Source organism: Thunnus albacares, chromosome 24 (genome assembly GCF_914725855.1).
Source record: "Thunnus albacares chromosome 24, fThuAlb1.1, whole genome shotgun sequence".
NCBI lineage: Eukaryota > Metazoa > Chordata > Actinopteri > Scombriformes > Scombridae > Thunnus > Thunnus albacares.
The window spans coordinates 3,147,735-3,167,927 of record NC_058129.1 but is presented as its reverse complement, the minus strand read 5'-3'; the positions used below and the strand labels follow the sequence as shown (position 1 = coordinate 3,167,927).

Here is a 20,193-nt window from a genome sequence, read left to right as displayed (position 1 = left end):
AGAAAATTTGGTAGCAATCAGACCTGTGGTTTAGAAGATGTTAAAAATGTGTTTTTCAAAAAATTAAGAATGGTGGAAAATCTATCTGAATTTTGTTTGTGAGACTTAGACTTGAAGTTATAGACCAAAACATAAAGTTTGTTGTTATAGCACCACCATATGGCAGATTGGGGTCATATTTCTTGGGTAGCACTTGCACACAACTTCCAATCAATGGGCAAAACCTCATGTCTCTGGTATTTACCATCTCACGGGAATTTGTGCAAACATTTCTGAAGAAAAATAATAATAATATAACAGCACAAGAACAATATGGTTTCAGGCCTTCAGGCTTGAACTCTAATAACTGTACATGTATGTATTGGCTTATAATAAGCATGCTGAGCAATAGAAAGAACAGCAGAATACTCAGACATCAAGTAGCTTGTCTGAATCCTAAATGAGAATTTCATGATAGAAGCTGCAATATGATGGTACTCAATATGTCTGTAATATGTCTATTAACTGACATATGTCCTGATTCAGGAAAAAATACATGTTATATATAAATACATCTTACTGCTAAAAGTGTCAGGTTAGTAAGAATTCTGTCAACATAATAACCACTCTACTACTGCAGCATTTAACGGTAGAGATTAAACAAAGAGATTTTCATTAAAATCCTTTTCAGAGACCTTTAAAGCTGAACTCTACTAACTTCACAAATTCATGCTTTTCCTGTAGAAAAGGGAAATCCAATCAGTAGTTGAAGGCTCTGTATTAAAACCAAAAGATTTTAACCTGCTGGTCACTTTTAGTATAAACATTATGTGAAATACTGTTACCTACTATTATAAAAGAAGTACTTTTTTCCTTTTTAACTTTGTTCAACTATTTCATAAAGTGTAGTTCATAGTTCCCCACCTCGTCTGTTGTGCTCATGCATCATTAAACAGCACAAATACCTAAAGGTTTAACCTGTGGTACATATCATCAAGAGGTGGCCCATTAGATAATGAATAGGAGAGTGTTTACTTTGTCCAGCAGTACTTCAAATGAATGAGTTTTTATTCTGTTGGAGTGTCATCTTTTCTGAGCCAAACATAATGATGCCTGCAACCCTTCATCTGTGGTTAGATCAAAACTGGATTGTGGGAAATTTCCTCTGCTTGCAACAGAAATTAGAATAAAGACAACTGACAGAAGGCATCAAAAACATGACATCACCAGCATAGCTTGAAAAGACACGATGTCAATTATTACTAGACTTGCATGCAGGTAGGTCAGGGTTGAGTTAGGGAGCAACATTTTTACGAGTGAGTTTTGTTTGTATCGTGCACTCGTACAAGGATCCTGGCAGCGTGATTCATTTGGTTCCAACTTTATTTACATAGCACATGTAATACCCCGTGCAATTAGCAGGGTTTTAACGAAAATAAAAGACTATTACAGCAAGAACAATTAATTGAATAGAAAAACAACATATAAAACTGAATATATATTAAACACACATGTAAAAGCATGATAGAAATTACACAATGTAAGCACATAAAACACATGAGCACTAATGAAGACATTTAAGGTGACAGTGCTAAAGGCTGAGTTAGTGTTGAGTCAAAGGCTTTGGTGAACAGGTGAGCTATAAGTCTTTTAAATGTATCTACTGACTACTGTCCTCAGGAAGCTGGTTCCAATAGTAGGCAGCTTGATAACTCAAAGCTGCTTCGCTATGCTTAGTGTCAACCCGAGGGACAACTAATAGACCAGTCCCTGATGATCTGACGCTTCTAGTGGGTTCAAAAGGAATTAGCAATTGAGAAATGTATTTGGGGCCAAAGCAGCTTTTCTTCTAGTGAGCACCCTTACTGCAGCAATCTGCTAAAAGCAAAATTGTGAATCAGCTTTTCCAGGTCATGTCTGGAAAACAGGTCTTTGATTCTGGTAATAATTTTCAAGTGATAAAAGGCTCAATTAACTTGAGAGATCAAAGAAGACTGTTAGCAAGCAAATATGGATGTAAACTATTTAAAATATTGAAAAAAATCGGCTTTGCAAATGTTTTATGAGGAAGGAAATGCCGTCAAAGTGATCTCAAGAACACACACACACTGTGTTTCAGTGAATGTAAAGTTATGTTCACTCTGAATGTGAAGAGAACTTTTGTTTACAAAAAAATGCCCACCTTGTACGTCTGTACCTTTTAACACATAAAAGGCAAAAAATAAAAATGGAAATAAGTAAGTATTTTTCCTCTGGACAAATCAGTTATACACTGTAAGAAGAAACACCTAAACCAACATGATGTACAAGTATATTTATTATCGACAAACCAGAATCACATGATTATGTGCAGAGTGAGATGTAATTATGAATTATACAGAGGTAAAAAAATACGTCGACTGGTAGCACCTGATTATTTCATTTAAATCAGTGAAAAAATAATAATGAATAAGAATGTTTGATGTTTATGATCACAGTTGAGTGGTCATTTCTTTTAATGATCCCAAAAAAGCTCCATAGATTGCTGACACACTGGATATCTGACTGTTGTGCCGCTGCTTTGGATTTGAACTTTAAACAATCTTCCTCTCTTCCAAACTCCTCATCCACCTCCTCCTTCTGTCCATCTGCTCCTCATCCTTTTCTTTCTACTCCTTCACATCTATATCCTTTTTGCTTTTGTGTCCCCTCCCATCTTCCTGCTTTTCTTCATCCTCCCCTTACCTGCTTTCTGCCACCTCCTCTTCCTAATTCTCCTCCTCCTCCTCCTCCTCTTCCTTTCTCCATGTCTTCCTTCCCTTCCTTCTAGCCATCATCAGCCATCATCAATGGCAGCAATAACATCCTCAGCCTCTTGCAGTGATCCTCAGTGACAGATTAGACACACTTGCACCCACACACACACACACACACACATAGAAACACACACTCATTGCCCGCTGGGTTGATCCTCCCTCACAATAGAAGCAGATTAATGTTCTCCTTGCAGCCTGATAAGCCTCCCTTTGTTTGGCTACCCATCGGAGACAGTGTGTGTTGCGTGTCACATTCTTTTATTTCAGACTTTTTGTATGTTTGGGTAGAAACAGTCATAGCGTGTATTGTCTGTGAGAGTGTGTTTGAAAGAATCACAGAAGCCGGTGTCCTTTGTTTGGGTGTGTATGTCAGCATGTATGCATGTGAGGTGAGACCAGGCGGCTCTGAGCCCTGTTTGTTTGTCATCTGTAAAGAGGACGGGAAGCTCAGAGACAGGACGCGGGTGTTTGTGAGTATCTCTGCGAAGACAGATGGAGGAGCAGAAGCATTCAGACACCAAAATATGGCCTTAATGTTTTTTTTTTTTTTTCCTTTTTTTAACCTGAGGGGACTGTATCAAGGGAATCATCTTTTCTTTGTTAAATCCTCTTTTACTAATTTGATCAGTGCTGTTTGAAGAACACACTGTCACATCTCTAGGTTAGTTTTCTTGGCCGGTTTTGCAGAGGGTCATTTTTCAACCTTCCCAGGGACTGCAAATGAAAACTAGACATTTTGTAACCTTAGAATTGTAAGATTATAACTGTGAGTGGTTTTCAGATATTGCAAAACCTACATACAGTTTTGCGGAAAGAATCTTCTAATACTGAGAGCTGAGTTTCCACTTGGAATTACAAGGTTCTATTAGGCTTAACATCAAGTAATTGTCTTCTTCTTCTTACTTTTTAATACATAAAATCAATATATGAATTAATGATTGGAGGTGTAATATAAAATATTTGGGCGAAAACATTTGGTCACATCAAACATCTTCACAGAACTGATAATGCAAAAAGTTTTACTAAAAACAAAATTTACTCCAATTTACTTTCGTACTACGGTTTCTGCTCCACTCTCAAAAATGTACTACTTCCACCTGGATATGTAAAAAACAAACACAGTTAGAAGCAGAATGGCAGAGTAAAAGCAGAGTTAGGATCAGATCACTAAAATGTTGAGCAACTAGCCAGTTAACCTGCATTAATCTCAAGCTCAGCTGGGTAGTTAAGCTTAGTAAGCTAGCTATTTAGCATAGTAGCTAAGAGTAAGAAATAAGTCATAAACCTTTGTTGACATTTGTTACAGTGTCATTCACAACATCTGCTTTTCATATTATATGGCCATTACCAAAACAAATGTTAAATGCTGTCTAAAACACAGACGCTGCACAAGAATTTAGCCAAAGTAAAATAGTGAAGGTGTGAATATATTCATGAAAACAATGTAGGATTCATATTCTTCCAAAATTTGGCTCTGCAAATGTTTTATGGACATGTTTAGGATATACACAGTGTGTTTTGGTGAGAAACAGTAAATAGTGCAGTTTCTATTACTTTTCAAACACTGTTGGTATTTGGAGTTGAAGCAGCAGCCCTAACCTGTATCAGCTGCTTTAATCCATCTGGCATTGACACTATTTGATTCTACTGCCTTTATAGCTTGACTAAGAAATCTCAGATGTCAGCCAAATCAAAGTCCGACATCAGAAAAAGCCATTTCTTATCTATATCCAACTTCTTATTCAAAGAAAAATATTCCAAGTGCAAGAGTCAAATAGCTTAATGTCAACACTTCCCCAGCATCAGACGGAGCAACGTTGTAAGCAGTGCAGGGGTCCAAGTAAATGCCAAGACAGTAAAGTATATAATCTCATTATATCAATGTCCCACTTTAAAACTCGTGTGGAGATAAATCCAGCCCGCGCATGCAAAAAAAAATGTTGTTTCACATCTCCGTCTGCAGTTCTTCAGATCAAAGAGGCGTGTTTGCCGTTTTAATTTCAGCTTCTTGTAACGGCTGGAAACCAATAAGAGGAAGTGTGATGCGGAGAACGCTGCTCTCGCTTTGCCAACGGCGCTTCCAACACAAGTCAGTTAAGCAAACAGCGATCCCCTATCTCTCTTGTTCACAATCACTGCACTCGCAACTGTGTGTCTGTGTGCGAATGTGTCAGAAATAAGTAATAAAGGAAAAACTGAGTGTTTAATGAGAATATGTATTCATGAGCCGACAATTGCCAGGAAAATGGAATACATCGCCACAGGGAAGGTTGTTATCAATGTTTGTCTAAATATTTAATCTCACTCAAGTTCTCATTTCATACATTATAAACTAAGACATGAGAGCGAGAAACTAAAAAAACCCAATGCTACATCTACTGGTAACATTAGGAGTAGTGTGTGTGTGTGTGTGTGTGTGTGTGTGTGTCACACAAGGGTTAGACTGGCTCAGGGCTATACTTAGAGTCATTATCCGTCCGTATGGGATTAGCATGCTCACCTGTAACCACATATAAACACGCTCTCCATCTCTCTCTAACACACACACACAGGTTTATGATGTAATTGGTCATATGACATCACGGCCCCGCCCTTGTTAATCTCGTATCACCAGGCGAAAGGGAGAAAGGAAACTTCTCAGTAGTTGCCAGGCGCCTGACGTTTCACTGACAACAGGCGTCGGCGGACTAGTTATTGGTGCTGTTAGTGACGACGGAGGCCTTGATGTGTTCGGTCACACAGAGACGACATGAGAGAGAAACCCCGGAGTCCGTCCTTCAAGAGGGTACACGCAGGGGGGAGTGTGTGTATGTTTGTTTGTGTGGGTGTTTGTGTACATATGGTTCAGTCTTGTGTATGTGTTTGTGTATGTTTCCTGCCCATGTGCTTGTGTACTATATGTGTGTGTGTGTGTGTGTGTGTTCATGGTGATGAAGGAACATGTCACCCAGTGCAACAGTGGGGCTCACTGATGTATTTTTAATAGTTTTTGGATAACATACGATATATCAGGCTTTGACACACATACAATACTTGTTAGATCAATTCACACAAATCTAGTAGAGTACATAGAAATGCTTTGCTGTTAAGGTGGGTCAGAGCATAGTATTCATATTTGTCTGAAGGGAGTTTTGCTGCACTATGGGTGAAAATGACATGTCACCAGCAAAAAAAAAGGCTGTTGACACCTGACTTTTGTTGGATTTTGCTACAGTCAGTCATGTTTTGGGCTTATTTCAGCAACTGAAATGTATTAGGCTGTGTGTATGTGCACAGTTGTAGAAGTTATGTAGCAATGGCTTTTTATACATTGACTGCAGATTATAGTAAATAAGATAACAGTTTAGATATGTGAATAAAATATCCCAGTCTCCCCCTGAGGATTCTTTAAATGCATCTTATCTGAATCTCATATGTACCTTATCCACGTTTTCTAAGAGATTATCCAAGAGATTTTTTATGGGAAACCGCTTTTATATACATGAGTCGAAAAATTGAATGTAGAAATCCATGTAAACATCTAGTGATGCATTGCCCGCGAGCTGTTTCCTTTATTTATAGCCCTCTTGATGTGTCTGTCTGTGTGTGTGTTTTCTGATGGTGTGATGTGCTTCCTGTTTCCCCAGGCGGCGCTCAGGCAGAAGGAGCTGGAGAAGAGCGTCCAGTGGGCCCAGGAGAATGACAAGACACTCAGGCAGATGCAGGAGTCGCTGGCCAACACGGACCGCCACCTCACTGCGTACCTGACTGACCACATCGATGCCCAGCAGTTACCTCAGGAGGCTCAGGTACTCTTCAGTGTGTGTGTGTGTGTGTGTGTGTGTGTCTGTCAGGAGTTAAACAAACCAAAGGTAGGTTATTATACCTAAGCTATTCCTTTAACCATTTAATGATCAAAACCACTAAAATAATAATGGGAAATGTAGTTTTTTGCATTTCTAAAAACAAAGTATTTCCTGGGTACTTCAATCTGGACACACACTTCAAGCAGAAGTTGCACTGCCACCAGAGATCAGAGTGAACAGTGAACTGTTATTGTGTTTTAACAAGCCTGTGTTGAATTATTATTTACAAGTGTTAGCAGCATCACTCAGGACAATATCTAAAAAAAAAAATATCTGTAAAGATCCTGCTGATTGGTTAATCATGTTTTGAAAAATGATCACAAAATTGTCATTCTTTTTTGGGTGTGTGCTTTTAACCTCTGAGACTAAATTACATCAAAAAACTATGATTACCTTTGAAAACTCTGCCGTAAACATGCCACATGCCACATGCCAAGAGTGATTTTTCTGCCAGTAATTTCTTGGATGGAGGCCACCTGAAAAGGTCTGCTCCTGCTAGAGAATGTTCAATCAGGATGAGTTAAGTGCAACTATTTTTTCAACAAGATATCACAATTTAAAATGTGCTCAGAAAACAAATTAGGATTCTGCTTGACCCAGCTGTACTCAGTTGGTTCTGATAAGACCTGACTGAAACCACTAGACCTGTTCAGACTCAGTAGGACTAATAGGAGCAACTAGACCTGACTAGATGCAAATGCAACTCATGAAACTTAACCAAACTAAACTTCACCTGTCTAGCCTTGACTGTGAGAGCAGAATTGATTAGATTGACCAGAGATGTAAGCAGACCCAAAAAGGTCCATCTGGACCTAATTAGACTGGGCCAGACTATATTCAAGTTTAATAGTTTTTTTCAGATTTATGCAAATATTTTTTTTAAAAAGTGATTGAAGTTCCCATCAATAATTTCAGGTTTTAGTTGATTCATGACACACTGTCAAGCCTTTGACCTTGTCAGATTCAATCAGTAACAGAGACAGCTGTGTGGACAGGTAGAGAGTGGAAGTACACTTAAGGAAAAACAAATGTTTTGTGTGTCTGCGTGTGTGCGTGCAAAGAAACCTAATAGAGAATGGCAAATGCTCCTTTCTCTCTGTGGTCCTAATTAAGCTTTGAGCTGCTTTGGACACTGACAGTAGGAACACACACATACGCACATGAATGCACACACACATACGTATAGTTGTCCCTCTTTTTTTTTTTCACACACCATCCAGACAACTCAGATGATAGATAATGAAATAATGGCCTGCAATGATAGCCTGAGTGATAGAAACGTGGCAGGGAGTGTGTGTATGTGTGTACAGGGAGAGGATGGAGAGATTACCTCCACGTGCGTTGTCGACCACCAGCGCAAAGGATGACATTTCTCTCTCCCTCCCTCCCTCACTCGCACACACACACACACACATACACACACACACAGGAGGATAAGAGAATGATTGGATTAGAGTGGTGTGGATGAGCATCTGTGATTATGGGCACTTGGTATTTAAAAAGAGAGAGGGGTGACAGAGACCAAGTGTGTGTAAGTGTGTGTGTGTGTGTGTGTGTGTGTGTGTGTGTGTGTGTGTGTGTGTGTGTGTGTGTGTGTGTGTGTGTGAGAGAGAGAGAGGGAGAGAGAGAGAGAGCTTTTAAGGTGCCTTTTCCTCTCTTCTTGATGCCTGCTGCTCTCTTGTGGTCATCAGAGGGAGGTGCACTATAAATCCATCAAAACTCTACTAGCTTTAGTTTCACTGTTCAGATGGATCTTATGCAATTTACTGTTAGATTTAAATCTTAATTTATTTTAATTGAAATAATTAAGATTTTGTGCATGTGTGTGTGTGTAACAGAAAATCCAAACAGAGCTGAGCGGCCACGATGCGACCCTGGAGGAGATGAGGAAGAAGAATCAGGAGAAGGAACCGGCGCAGAGGGTCATGGGACAGATAGACCTCACCCAGGTACACGCTCACACCTACACAAACACACACAGAGCTGGACACGCACACAACACATAGTGAATCTCCTCCTCACGTGTTTGTGTCGCTCTCTTAATCTTTACCTGTGTTCGTGTTTCCTCTCCACAGAAAATGCTGACCGACGTGTGGACGAAGTTCCGGCTCTTCCAGAAGCCTGCCAACTTCGACGCGCGGCTGCTCGAGTGCGAGCGTGTGCTGGCTGGGGTTAAAAGCCAAGTGGGGGTGCTGGACATCCGCAGTGTGGAGCAGGACGTGGTGCAGTCGCAGCTGGAGCAATGCATGGTGGGTGATTTCTTTACAGCGGCAGATAGGTTGATTAATGGATAGATAGATCTTTTTTAACCCCCTGCTGTCTGTTTCTGTCTAACAGAAGTTGTACAAGGTGCTGAGTGAAGTGAAAGGGGAGGTGGAGACGGTGATAAAAACAGGCAGGCAGATCGTCCAGAAGCAGCAGACTGAGCAACCCAAAGAGCTGGATGACCGGGTGACCGCCCTTAAACTGCTCTACAACCAGCTGGGAGCACAGGTTAGCACACACACACACACAGTTACACAAACATCATCATACAAGTCAGATTTAGACATGGATTTGATTTTATGTGTTTATGCAGATAACAGAGAGTAAGCTGGAGCTGGAGAAGAGCCTGAAGTTGTCCAGGAAGCTTCGTAAGGAGCTGAACGGGCTGACGGAGTGGCTCGCTGCCACTGACGCAGAGCTGACCAGGCGCTCCGCTGTGGACGGCATGCCCAGTGACCTGGAGGCTGAGGTGGCGTGGGCGCAGGTACGATGCACATATAAAGACACACATATTTAGAAAAAATGTATTGTAAGCATATAAGAACTCACTTACTGTCAGTAGTGGAAGAAGTGTTCAGATCCCTTAACTGATTTTTTTGGCCACTTGGGGGCAGCAGAAACAAGCTGTGAACATTGACATATCATCACCTTTGAAGTTGATGTGTTGAACTTGTTGGCAAGCAGTTGCTTATTTCCACATCCAGTAGTTACGGAGCAACACATCTGAATGATCCTCTCTCCTCTTATGCCCTTTTCTCCATCTCCTCCTCTCCAGTCCACCCATGGTGAGACAGAGAGACGTCAGCCGCAGCTGCAGGCGGTGGTTGACCTCGCCGAGGCCCTTAAGGCCGTGCTGCGGGGCCACGGGAGCCTGGTGGATGACAAAGTCAGCCTGCTGCGCTGCAATTGGATTGCAGTCACATCCAGATCAGAAGAATGGCTCAACCTGCTGCTGGTGAGAAGAAAAGAATATATCTATAAAACAAACTTTGATATGTTAAGCGTTTATCATTTATCTCTCTTATCAGTGCTAAAATTACATCAAATTCTCTAAAAATAACTCATTTGAAGCATCACTGTTTGCAGCCTCAGTAAATAAGCTCTTTCTATGTCTCTCTCAGGACTACCAGCGGCAGATGCAGAAGTTGGATGGACAGATAGAGGAAGTGAACGGATGGATCGATGGAGCAGAGAAAAAGATGAATGAGATGGACAGCCAGGGACCTGATGATGCCGCACTTAAGGTTGTAATGTTTATGTACTTTATGTTTAATCTATATCCTATGTAAAAAAAATTAGGAATCTCATATTCTCATATCTCTGCTTGTGATGTTTGACCACTACTGAATACTTAATGTTGAAATGTAAATACTACATTTATGGCATTGACATACTTGAAATTTGAAAAACACCCTGTCTGTCTGTCTTGTTGCTCAAATTGGGTTTGAATAATCAGATTTTTTGACTTGACTAATAATTATGAATAATATTAAAAAAATTTGAGCAACTGGAGTATAGTTTTTTGAATATTGGAAACTTAAATATCCCATGTGAATTTGTGAAGCCTAGAAAAACACTTAATGATCCCTCTAGACATATTTTAAGATGCTAAAATATTAATTTGAGTACTAATTTGTGCCTGATAAGGTCTTTTCACCAAAAAACTAACCCAATCATCTAATTAATTATCCTTAAAATTACATCTCTCTCTTTCTTTGCTTCCATACAAACAGTCCTCAACCCCTCCCAACATTTACACACATGTGAATGATTTTACTACTCCTTTGATCTGCCCAGGATTTCAAACTAGCATCTCCAGCACCAAGGATACAATTTCTGTTACCCCATAAAGGGCTGAAACAAAACAAACGCTGAATATTTTCTAAGTGGTTATGAAATACGAACATTTAAACGTTTTAGACAACCTTTCAAATCAAATCAGCAGCTCTCATGCCTTCAAGGAAAGACGGCTCCTCTGACTAACCGTATGTGTGTTTGTGTGGGTGTCCTGCAGGTGCTGCGTGCAGAGCTGGAGCTGACCAGGGGTAAGATGGAGGAAGTGAGGGCTTTAGCCCAGGAGCTCATGTCCACCAGGGGGGAGAACTGTCAGGCACAGGTGGGACCCAAAGTGGAGCAGCTCAACCAGAGATTTGACACCATCGCCCAACGCATCAGCTCTGGACTGGTAGGAACGAAAGTGAAGGAGGACAGTTACAGCCTCTTAAAGCGATAACTCACGTAGTGTGATAAGATTTAATTAATGTGTCAGTTGTTATTTGTTATTTTGGCATGTAAACAGTTGCAGCTTTAAATGGACTCTGACTCTTCCTCTTTCATCTTCCTTGCCAAATACTCTAATCCAAACTGTCTTCATAAATTAACTTCAAACTCACTAAATGTACTTCAAACTCTCACTAAATAGACTCCAAACTCTCACTGAATTTACTTTAAACCATCACTTAACAGACTTCAAACTCTCATACTAAATTTATTTCAAACTCCCACTAAAGCTGCTCCAATCTCGCCGACTAAATTTACTTTCTCTTGGCCGCTAATGATCTTCCTTTCCTTGTATGTCTGTGACTGGGCATCCTTGCCATGGGCATGGGCGCGTACATGTGGTGTGTGTGTGTGTGTGTGTGTGTGTGTGTGTGTGTGACAGACGGCAGCGTCAGCCAAGGAGCTGGAGCAGTACCACAGTGAAGCACAGATCTGGCTGGAGCTCCTGGAAGAGGAAGTCAAACAGGGAGAGAACCTCAAGGAGGAGGACTTCCAGGAGGACAAGGTTTCACACACACGGATAATCACAACTGTTTTGGCTTCCTTTGATATTATGTGTGCACTAAACAAGTGTGTATGTGTGTGTTTGTAGGATTGTGAGGAAGGTGCAGTGAAGGAACTATTGTTGAAAGGAGAGAGTCTACAGAAGAGAGTCCCGGATCAGGACAAGAGGGAGCAGATCAGACTGAAACACAACCAGCTCAACAGCAAATACAACACCGTCAAGGTAACGCACACAGTCACCTGATCTGTCCATGAAAGAGACGAGTTAAGCTAGTAGACAAACTGTTTACATACTTAAAGATGGAGGACACACTGGAGGATTATTAGACTGGTTTACAGCAATCAGAGAGGAAATAATGACCCGAAGGCAGATTAAGACTGAGTAAATATGAAGTTACAGGCAGCAGTCGGTTAGCTTAGCTTAGCATAAAGACTGGAAACAGAGGGAAACAACTAGCCTGGCTCTGTCTGGAGGTCCAGATTTGTTTAATTTGTACAAAAAACAAAATGTAAAAATGAATATTCATTGCTTTATCTGGTTTTATGTGCCAGACTATTTCTTAGCTGTCACCAGTAACTTGCTGGAGTCTCCACTGGTTGCCTGGCAACTGCTCAGAGCCAAAAGATAAGGTCCTAACTTTCGTTTATCAGTTAGCTGTATAATTCAATAGATGAAAAAACAGTGAAATGCATCTTTTGTTGTGATGAAAAAGATTTTCTAAATGTGTTACAACTTTTAGATTTCTGTAGTGTGCCTCACACTTATAGCAGATACATGTGTGTGTGTGTGTGTGTGCAGGACCTGCGTTTGCAGAGGAATAGGAAGGCGTTGGCCATTGCTCCCCAGTGGTACCAGTACAGAAGGAAGTCACATGACCTGTTGGCCTGGCTGGATGACATCCAACGCAGCGTGGACCAACTGCCTGACCCCCCTGAAGGAGAGAGGGTCAAGGTGACAACACACACACACACACATGCACATGCGCGCAGACACACACAGACACACACACACACACACACACACACACACACACACACACACACACACACACACACATACATACATATACACATGAACAGTAATTGTCTTTTTTCTTCCTTATTACCATGAAGCTTGATATCCAACCTGGGCTACTATTTATCTTTGTCTTCCTCATCATCCAGCTCTTCATCTGTCCTTCCATCTATCTCATACTTTCTTTGGACCTGTGTCTTCAATCTTTTCTCATTCCAAATTTATCTGATACATGTAAACTGTGAAAAACATCTTTCTTCCCTTTGTTTTCTTATGTTTCCTCTTCCTTTCTCCCACTTTTGGACAAAGGGTTGGTGTCAAGGCTTTTGCAATTTTATTCTCTCGGCAAGAGGACTTTCTGAATAATTGTTGCAGGAAATCTTCCTCACATCTATTTGAAGAAATAATTACAGATCAATCCTTGTCCCCAGTAGAAGCATTTATCTGGGATTTTATCTCAGTGGTCCCAGAGTTGTGAAAAAATGTTAATTAAACTGTGTTGTGTATAGCATTTTAACATCAATAAATCCATACCAAATTATTTTTGAGACAGTAGTGTATAATCACTTGTTATAGCTTATAAGCTTATATAGCATTGATGTGGACTGACCTGCACAGTGCTTTTTACTGAGTACCACTGAGTCACATTGCTTCACAGTGTAAAAACAAGTGGCTCTACTGCAGAGTTTTCCTTTATGGCTCATAGTGGAACAACAAAAAACTTGGAAAGGAAGGTTAAAGTAGAAAACTAACCTACAACACTAAGAGGAAAATAACACACTTTACACTAGGAAGTAATATGAAATATAGTCCTTATTTTGAGACACAGTACGGAAGCAAAGAAAGGCTGTAATAATTGGAATTTTATAAACAGCTATAATTCATATTTTTGTAATGATAAGGATCAAAGGACTATGTGTAATGTAAAAGTCACTAATAGCGATGAACCCACAAAGAATTATCCCCATCTCTCCAGTTTCCATCAGATCTACTCATGCTCATTAGTTTGGTTTTACAGCCTGCAGCAAGAATCTGTTTTCTCTGAAAAACCCTTAAAAACTCACTGTACACTACCTGCTCAGCACCAAACGGCAGACAGACAAAGTGAGCAACTGGCTGGTGAGCACAGTGGAGCATTTTGCAGCTAAAGAGGTAAATATTTTTCTCAGGAATTGGCGGAGACCAAAACAGAGCTAAAAGGAGAGAGAATACTGGACTAAACATGACTCCAGAGGTGTCTATGGTTTTATGATATTTTTATATTTTGACTTGGCTTACTAGATCCTTTCCAGATCAATGAAATTGATTTTTTTTTTTTGTTTTGGTCCCTTTAATTTTCTATGTGAAAAAGCACCACTTAAAATTACCTTATGAAATTTCAAACCACATAAATTCAGATCGATGGTTTTCAAAGTCAAATATTTCCAGTAGTTGTGCAAAGTATTCAGTAGTTATTATAAAACACAATTTTAAGATTAATATCATTACAGTGCCTCTTTGCTTCCATACATACCAACAAACAATATCATAAGGAGACACTACCAGACTTCTTTAGTATACAGTAGTTTTACTAAGTTGTCTGAATTAATTTGACAATGATTTATTGATGTTTTGAAAATGCTACAAACACTAGAAGTGCAGCATCTTTAAAGGACCAGTGTTTAAGATTTAAGGGGATCTGTTGGCAGAGAATATAATATTCACAAGTATTTAGTGTATAATCACCTGAAAATAAGAATGTATTTATTGTTTTCTAAGCTTAGGATGAGTCCTTTATATCTACATAGGGAGCGGCAGCCATGTTGCACTGACATGTTTCTACAGAAGCCCACAACAGACACACCAAACACTGGCTCTAAAAAGGGCCTTTCGTGTTTTTTTCGCCAGTTTCATGGCCCCTGTAGGTTCTCCTACATGCTTGGAAGGAGAGGGGAAGGGTGATGGGGAGGGGTACTCAATTGGTTGCAATCTGCAAACTCACCGCTAGATGCCAATAAATCCTACACATTGCTCCTTTAAATCTCTGAATATGCTGATTTGTAAAAGGTTTGACAGAGAAACCCTGGACTCCACTTGTTTTTTTGCCCCCCCCCCCCTCTGACTCTGTATGTGTGTCTTTCACTTTCAGATGATCACTATGACATTTCGCTAAGCGGACGTCTCATGCGCTCGCCTCAGACTCACCTGTCATTGCTGCAACTGAGATTCCACACTGCCTATGTCTGTCTGTCTGCTCATCTATCTGTCTTTCAGTCTCTCCATGCAGTCTTTTGCTTCTTTTCACCCCCACACTCCCCCAGTTCATACACTCCTCTACTTATTTAAAAGGCCAGAGATTGTACTCCTCCTCAATGTCAATAAAGTCTCAAGGCGGTGTGCGCCTCCTAATTATAGCACCACTTTCTTATTTGATATGGATTGTTTAAATGGAGATACAGTATTAGTATACAGTATGTGTATGTTTATGTTTGACACTGACAAACATGATATCTTATCCCTTATTAATGTGTTGTGTCTTTGTTGGAATGTGTGAGTGTGCCGGTGGGTAAATGAATGTGTTTATTTTTATTATGTATTAATTGTCCCTCTGTGTGTGTGTGTGTGTGTGTGTGCGCGTTTGTGTGTGTAAATGTATTATACAAGCACATCCACATGCATCTCTGTGCTTCCACTCGGACTCAGACAATAGAAAATGACGTCCTGGTTGATTTCGTCCAATAGGAAATTGGCTCAGAGTTCGACAAGAAGAAGGAGGAGCTTAAGGAGGTGCAGGGCTTAGCCAATCAGCTCTCAGAAGCTGGAGCCGCCAATCTAGTGGAGCCCCGCCAACTCCAGCTCAACACACGCTGGGTTGAGGTGGAGGGCAAGTTCATTCCCTTCAAAAGACAATGTGTGAGTTTCAGTAGGCACGACTTCTATATTTACAGTACTAACAGAGAATACTATACTAACTAGACATAATACTAATACCTCTACAGAATACTACTATCCAAGACAGTGTGTGAGTGTACTAAGTTGGTATAACAATTGTTTTCACTAACTCAAATACGAACTTGAAAAGCTTCTAAAAATAATAATCAAAATGAAGCCATGATGCTAGGTAGCACAGTAATTAGTATACAGACATGAGAGAGGTATACCAATATATCTTCTCATCTGTACTTCCACAAGAAAGCAGAGAATTGTAGTTTCCAAATATCAAACTATTCTTCATGTCCCAGTGTAGGGAATTCATTTCACTCTTCTTAGTAGTAATACAATCTTATTTAAAGGATAAAAGGCTAGAGTTATTCAATATTTTTCTTATTGTCAACAAATCCCATGAAAAGACCAAAACCAACAATGTGTTAGTCCATCTCTCAACACCGTCTGACTTCCCTGTCCTTCCTTGTGGCTCTAAGACGTAAATCTTTAGAAACAGCTCACAAATATAGTTTCATTTTTAAAGAAGGCTCAGTAATTTCCTAAAACAGTTATTAGCAAACATTACTCAAAAAGTAGAAAGCAGTGCATTTGTTGAGGGCTATTCTGAGCGGCAGATTATTTGGTGTTCTAGTGAGTATTTCCGGCAGCAGGAAGGTGTGTTCGGGATTTAGTCAGAATAAACTACGTGTGTGTGTTCATAGTGATGAAGGAAAATGTCACCCAGTGTAACAGTGTGACGCACTGACATGTTTTTAATAGTTTTGGGGCAAAAATGGAGCTCTATGGCACACAAGAATAAGTATATCAGGCTTTGATACATATAATACTTTGTCAAAGAAAAATGCAATAAGAAAAATATAGAATATTGTTGTTGAATATGGTATTTTCCTTAAAGAAAATATGAAGCCCTAATTATAATCCCAGATTAACAGAACATTTCAATTTAAATGACCTAATTTAATTTATTCTAGTAACAATGAATATTATGGAAACTACACTATATAAATTTCATGCCCCTTATCTCCTAATGTCCAGAGTGTTTAAATATTTTCAATACTGTTATCCCCTTACCTAATCTTAGTTTAGTTTTTAAAACTTACTTTAAATCTACATCAGAATCAGATTGATCCCTGGAAAGTAAAAAAATCAGAGTTGCTTTTTTTGTTTTTCTTTGCTGCATTTTCATTTACATGTCTTATGTGTACATGTGAAGCACCCTCACATGTTTGAATCTCATTGGTTGCTCTGTCTGGCTCTGTCTCCCCCGCCAACCAAATCACATTACACCCCCACAGTTCCCTGATCTGCCAATCACTGAAGATGTATGTATCCTGTCATCCAATCACATAAACCAACCACATGCACTTACACCACATCGTATCAACTGGGTCTGTTGAACTTGGACAAAATATACATCTGAACTGTCAGATTTCAGACTTGTTGGGAGTCCAGTAATGCATCTCTCCAGGCATTCTGGGAGGAGTCATTAGCACATAATTAGTGTCATTTTCACCTTTATTTACCAAGAAACCAGCGAATGAACACACCGCGATGCTCTGCTTCAGTGTTGTACAGTGAAGCTGGGAGCTGCCCAGGCCACCAAACTGCTCCACACAAGCTGTTAAGGCACTTCAGTGCATTTCTCAAGAACTCTTGAGCAGTGATTGTTAAGACAGAGGTGTGTACTTCATTTCCAATATTCTCCAGGCTGGTGTGGATCACAAACCTGGTTAAACTTTGGGGTACACCACCAAAACTTACATATGCAGTTCACATGTTATAGCAAGTTACAAAGATGTTACCGTTTGTTATGAGATTATATATTAGATTGACAACCTCTGTATAATGTGCTAATGTTGTTACATTGCTATAACAGAGAAATTTGATATGAAATCTATTAGATCACAAGGAAGAGAAGCTGACTCACTGATAAAGTGATAAAGTGGTTAAACTTGAATATCAGACAGAGGTTCCCTGTCATTTAAACATGTAGGGCTCTATTTCTGTGAATCAAGGGTTGCAATGACAATCACAGTGAATCTGCAGTAATTCATACATTATAGGCAAGGATGATAGACTGTAGTGATTTGCTACTTTCATTCCCTTGAAAGGGCTTTCCCTGTCATTACGAGAAAACGTATTATTGTCCAGGGTAACTTACAATACTAAAAGAAGATAATGTCTGTTTCAAAGTTGAATTCACATCTCTTATCATGTTGAATATCCAGCAGTCACCATGTTTTACCAATATACTGCCATGAATGGAAAAAAGTTAGAAATGCAGTGCAGTGTTTAGCATTTTGTATTTGTTTTCATTTCTTCAGTTATTTATTATTTGGTAAGATGTTCAAGTTTTACATGAAAATGTGTCAAATAGTGCAAAACACAGTCATTCTTGGCACCAAGATTGTAGCAAAATATCTAAGGAAAGACTAGGAAATAACCTCAGTACACATCAGGAAAATGCCACTTTACTGGTGCAGAGATGTACTCCACTCTGCACATCAATAGAGCCCTTAGTCATTTCTCATCTCCTCTCAGTGCCTGAGCAGCAGTGAATCATTGCAGAATACTGGACATCCAACATATTAAGACGGTATATTAAGATGCTGCTGCCTATCCTCATGCAATGGTTATGATACATACAGTATAGATGTGTATTCAGTCCAAGTCGACTAAGATGAAAGTAGATGAGATCATGAGAGAGGGAGAAACAAGTTATTTTCAGTTTCCTATTCTTTGCTGGCTTAAGCCTTTTTGGTCTGTAGTCACCGAGGACACAAAATCAAGCCTTGGATCTCTAAAAAAAAACCCAACAAATCTTTGTATCTGAAAGAGTGATGATAGGAGAACTGCACGCCTACACAGATTCAGTTATAAGTTGCTGAAAAGAAATCTGTGTTTACTGTCAGATTCTAGACAAAGACTAGAATAACTGTTCGGGGCCAAACTTGAATCATGTTGAAAGTGAGACAAAGTCATTACTGACCCACTGACCTGGGAACTAAATCTTATTTCCATACAATAATAACTGCTATATTTAATTCAAGGATGCCTTGTATAAGACAAACAACATGTCACTTGAAGCCTCTCCCTCTCATCATCTATCTACTCTGCTCATGTCACTGCTCAGTAATACATACTGCAGTGGTTACACTAAAATCACATACTTATGCACACAATGTCAAAACGACTCCAAATGAAAAATTAAATGTGTGACGAGGTGGGTGTATATGTGTGTGTGGAGACTAGGAGCAGTTATTATTTTGGGCCTTTACTGTGAACATGAGTCAATAAATAAGAGATAATAATTTGTGAGACTGTCACACTGGGCTATGTGAGTGACTTACAAGTCCTACAATCAATCACTCAGTCTAAACATTCATCCCTGTGCAACCCTGGCTGTGTTAAGAATTAACCAATGAACACAGTCTTTCCCTAAGTTGAACCATAACTTAAACAATAGGTTCACATTTGTCTTACTGAGCTGTCCATACTGGCTGGGAAGAGATCCTTTCTTTGTGTAGTTTTAATATAACAGTCCTTGTTCTGATCAAAAATGCTTTCTAAAAAGAGGGAGTTCGGTACTTAAAATACCATAACTTTGGTAGATCCCAATGGTTGAAGAAATCATCAGATCCTTGACATAAAGTGGGACTATATAACTTTTGAAAGAAGTCACTTGGTCTGGAATGACCGTTTACTGTATGTAAATATGGACATGTGGTCTATATTTACATTACTTCTTTCAAAAGTTATATAGTCATAGTCCATTCCATGGTCTACACTTCCTACCGCTATGCAAAAGTGAAGCTAAAATATCTCCTTTCTGGGAGCTGCTGTCTTGCTTGTGTGATGTCATTTGGAGCCAGGGCCTGCGCAGGAGAGTTGGGCGGTGGGATGACGGCCTGCAGGACACGCCCCCTCTGCCATCCCACCAAGAGTGGCGTCACACCCCCCCTTTTATATTGTTAAATAACTTATTTTTAAAAAACTTATCAGAAAAATGAGCACTTGGACACTACCTAAAATGACAGAAAACATCTTTGGGAAAAATTTCTTTGATACGTCCTTTGATTTTTTAGTTTGGTTCATGTCCCATCCACTAACATGGAGGGGGCGGGACTTATGACCTATACTGCTATACTGGGGGCGATCAAGATGTTTTGGCTTCACTTTTGGGGAGCTGTCATGACATCCATCTTTATATACAGTCCATGGGACCATTAGCCTATGGTGGCTAATGTTAGCAAACTTGCGCTGCTGTGTAACTCACATTACTGAGTCAGTTTACTGACAATATGACTCTTACAGTATCTACTCTATACTGTACTACTACACTACATGTTAGCATGTCAGTTTCAATGGTTTTATCACAAAAGTAAAATAAAGTAAACACAACATAAGTCCCCAGAAATGAAGGGAAATTCAATGTACCTTTATCCTGTACTTCCAACTTTTGGCCATTGAAATAGTGAAAGTATAAAGTAGCAGAAAATAGAAATACTCAAGTACAGTTACCTCCAAACTGTACCAAGTACAGCACTTGAGTAAATGTATTTAGTTATATTCCACCACTAAAAGA

General features: G+C 39.7%; 1 protein-coding gene across 10 annotated transcripts in view; it reads left to right on the top strand.

Annotated features, from left to right (window-relative positions):
* Positions 1-20,193, top strand: part of dmd (dystrophin) — a 320,693-nt gene that overhangs the window by 211,926 nt on the left and 88,574 nt on the right. For 9 of the 10 annotated variants that reach the window (XM_044344903.1, XM_044344899.1, XM_044344896.1 and 6 more), the window contains 12 exons: positions 6,401-6,562; positions 8,458-8,568; positions 8,695-8,868; positions 8,957-9,112; positions 9,198-9,368; positions 9,660-9,839; positions 10,006-10,128; positions 10,899-11,069; positions 11,547-11,669; positions 11,757-11,891; positions 12,468-12,620; positions 15,405-15,575. In XM_044344903.1, coding sequence (XP_044200838.1) covers positions 6,401-6,562; positions 8,458-8,568; positions 8,695-8,868; positions 8,957-9,112; positions 9,198-9,368; positions 9,660-9,839; positions 10,006-10,128; positions 10,899-11,069; positions 11,547-11,669; positions 11,757-11,891; positions 12,468-12,620; positions 15,405-15,575 — 1,830 coding nt within the window. Of the gene's footprint in view, positions 1-5,418; positions 5,560-6,400; positions 6,563-8,457; positions 8,569-8,694; positions 8,869-8,956; positions 9,113-9,197; positions 9,369-9,659; positions 9,840-10,005; positions 10,129-10,898; positions 11,070-11,546; positions 11,670-11,756; positions 11,892-12,467; positions 12,621-15,404; positions 15,576-20,193 lie in introns of those variants that run through there. The other variant, XM_044344904.1, reaches the window with a different exon arrangement.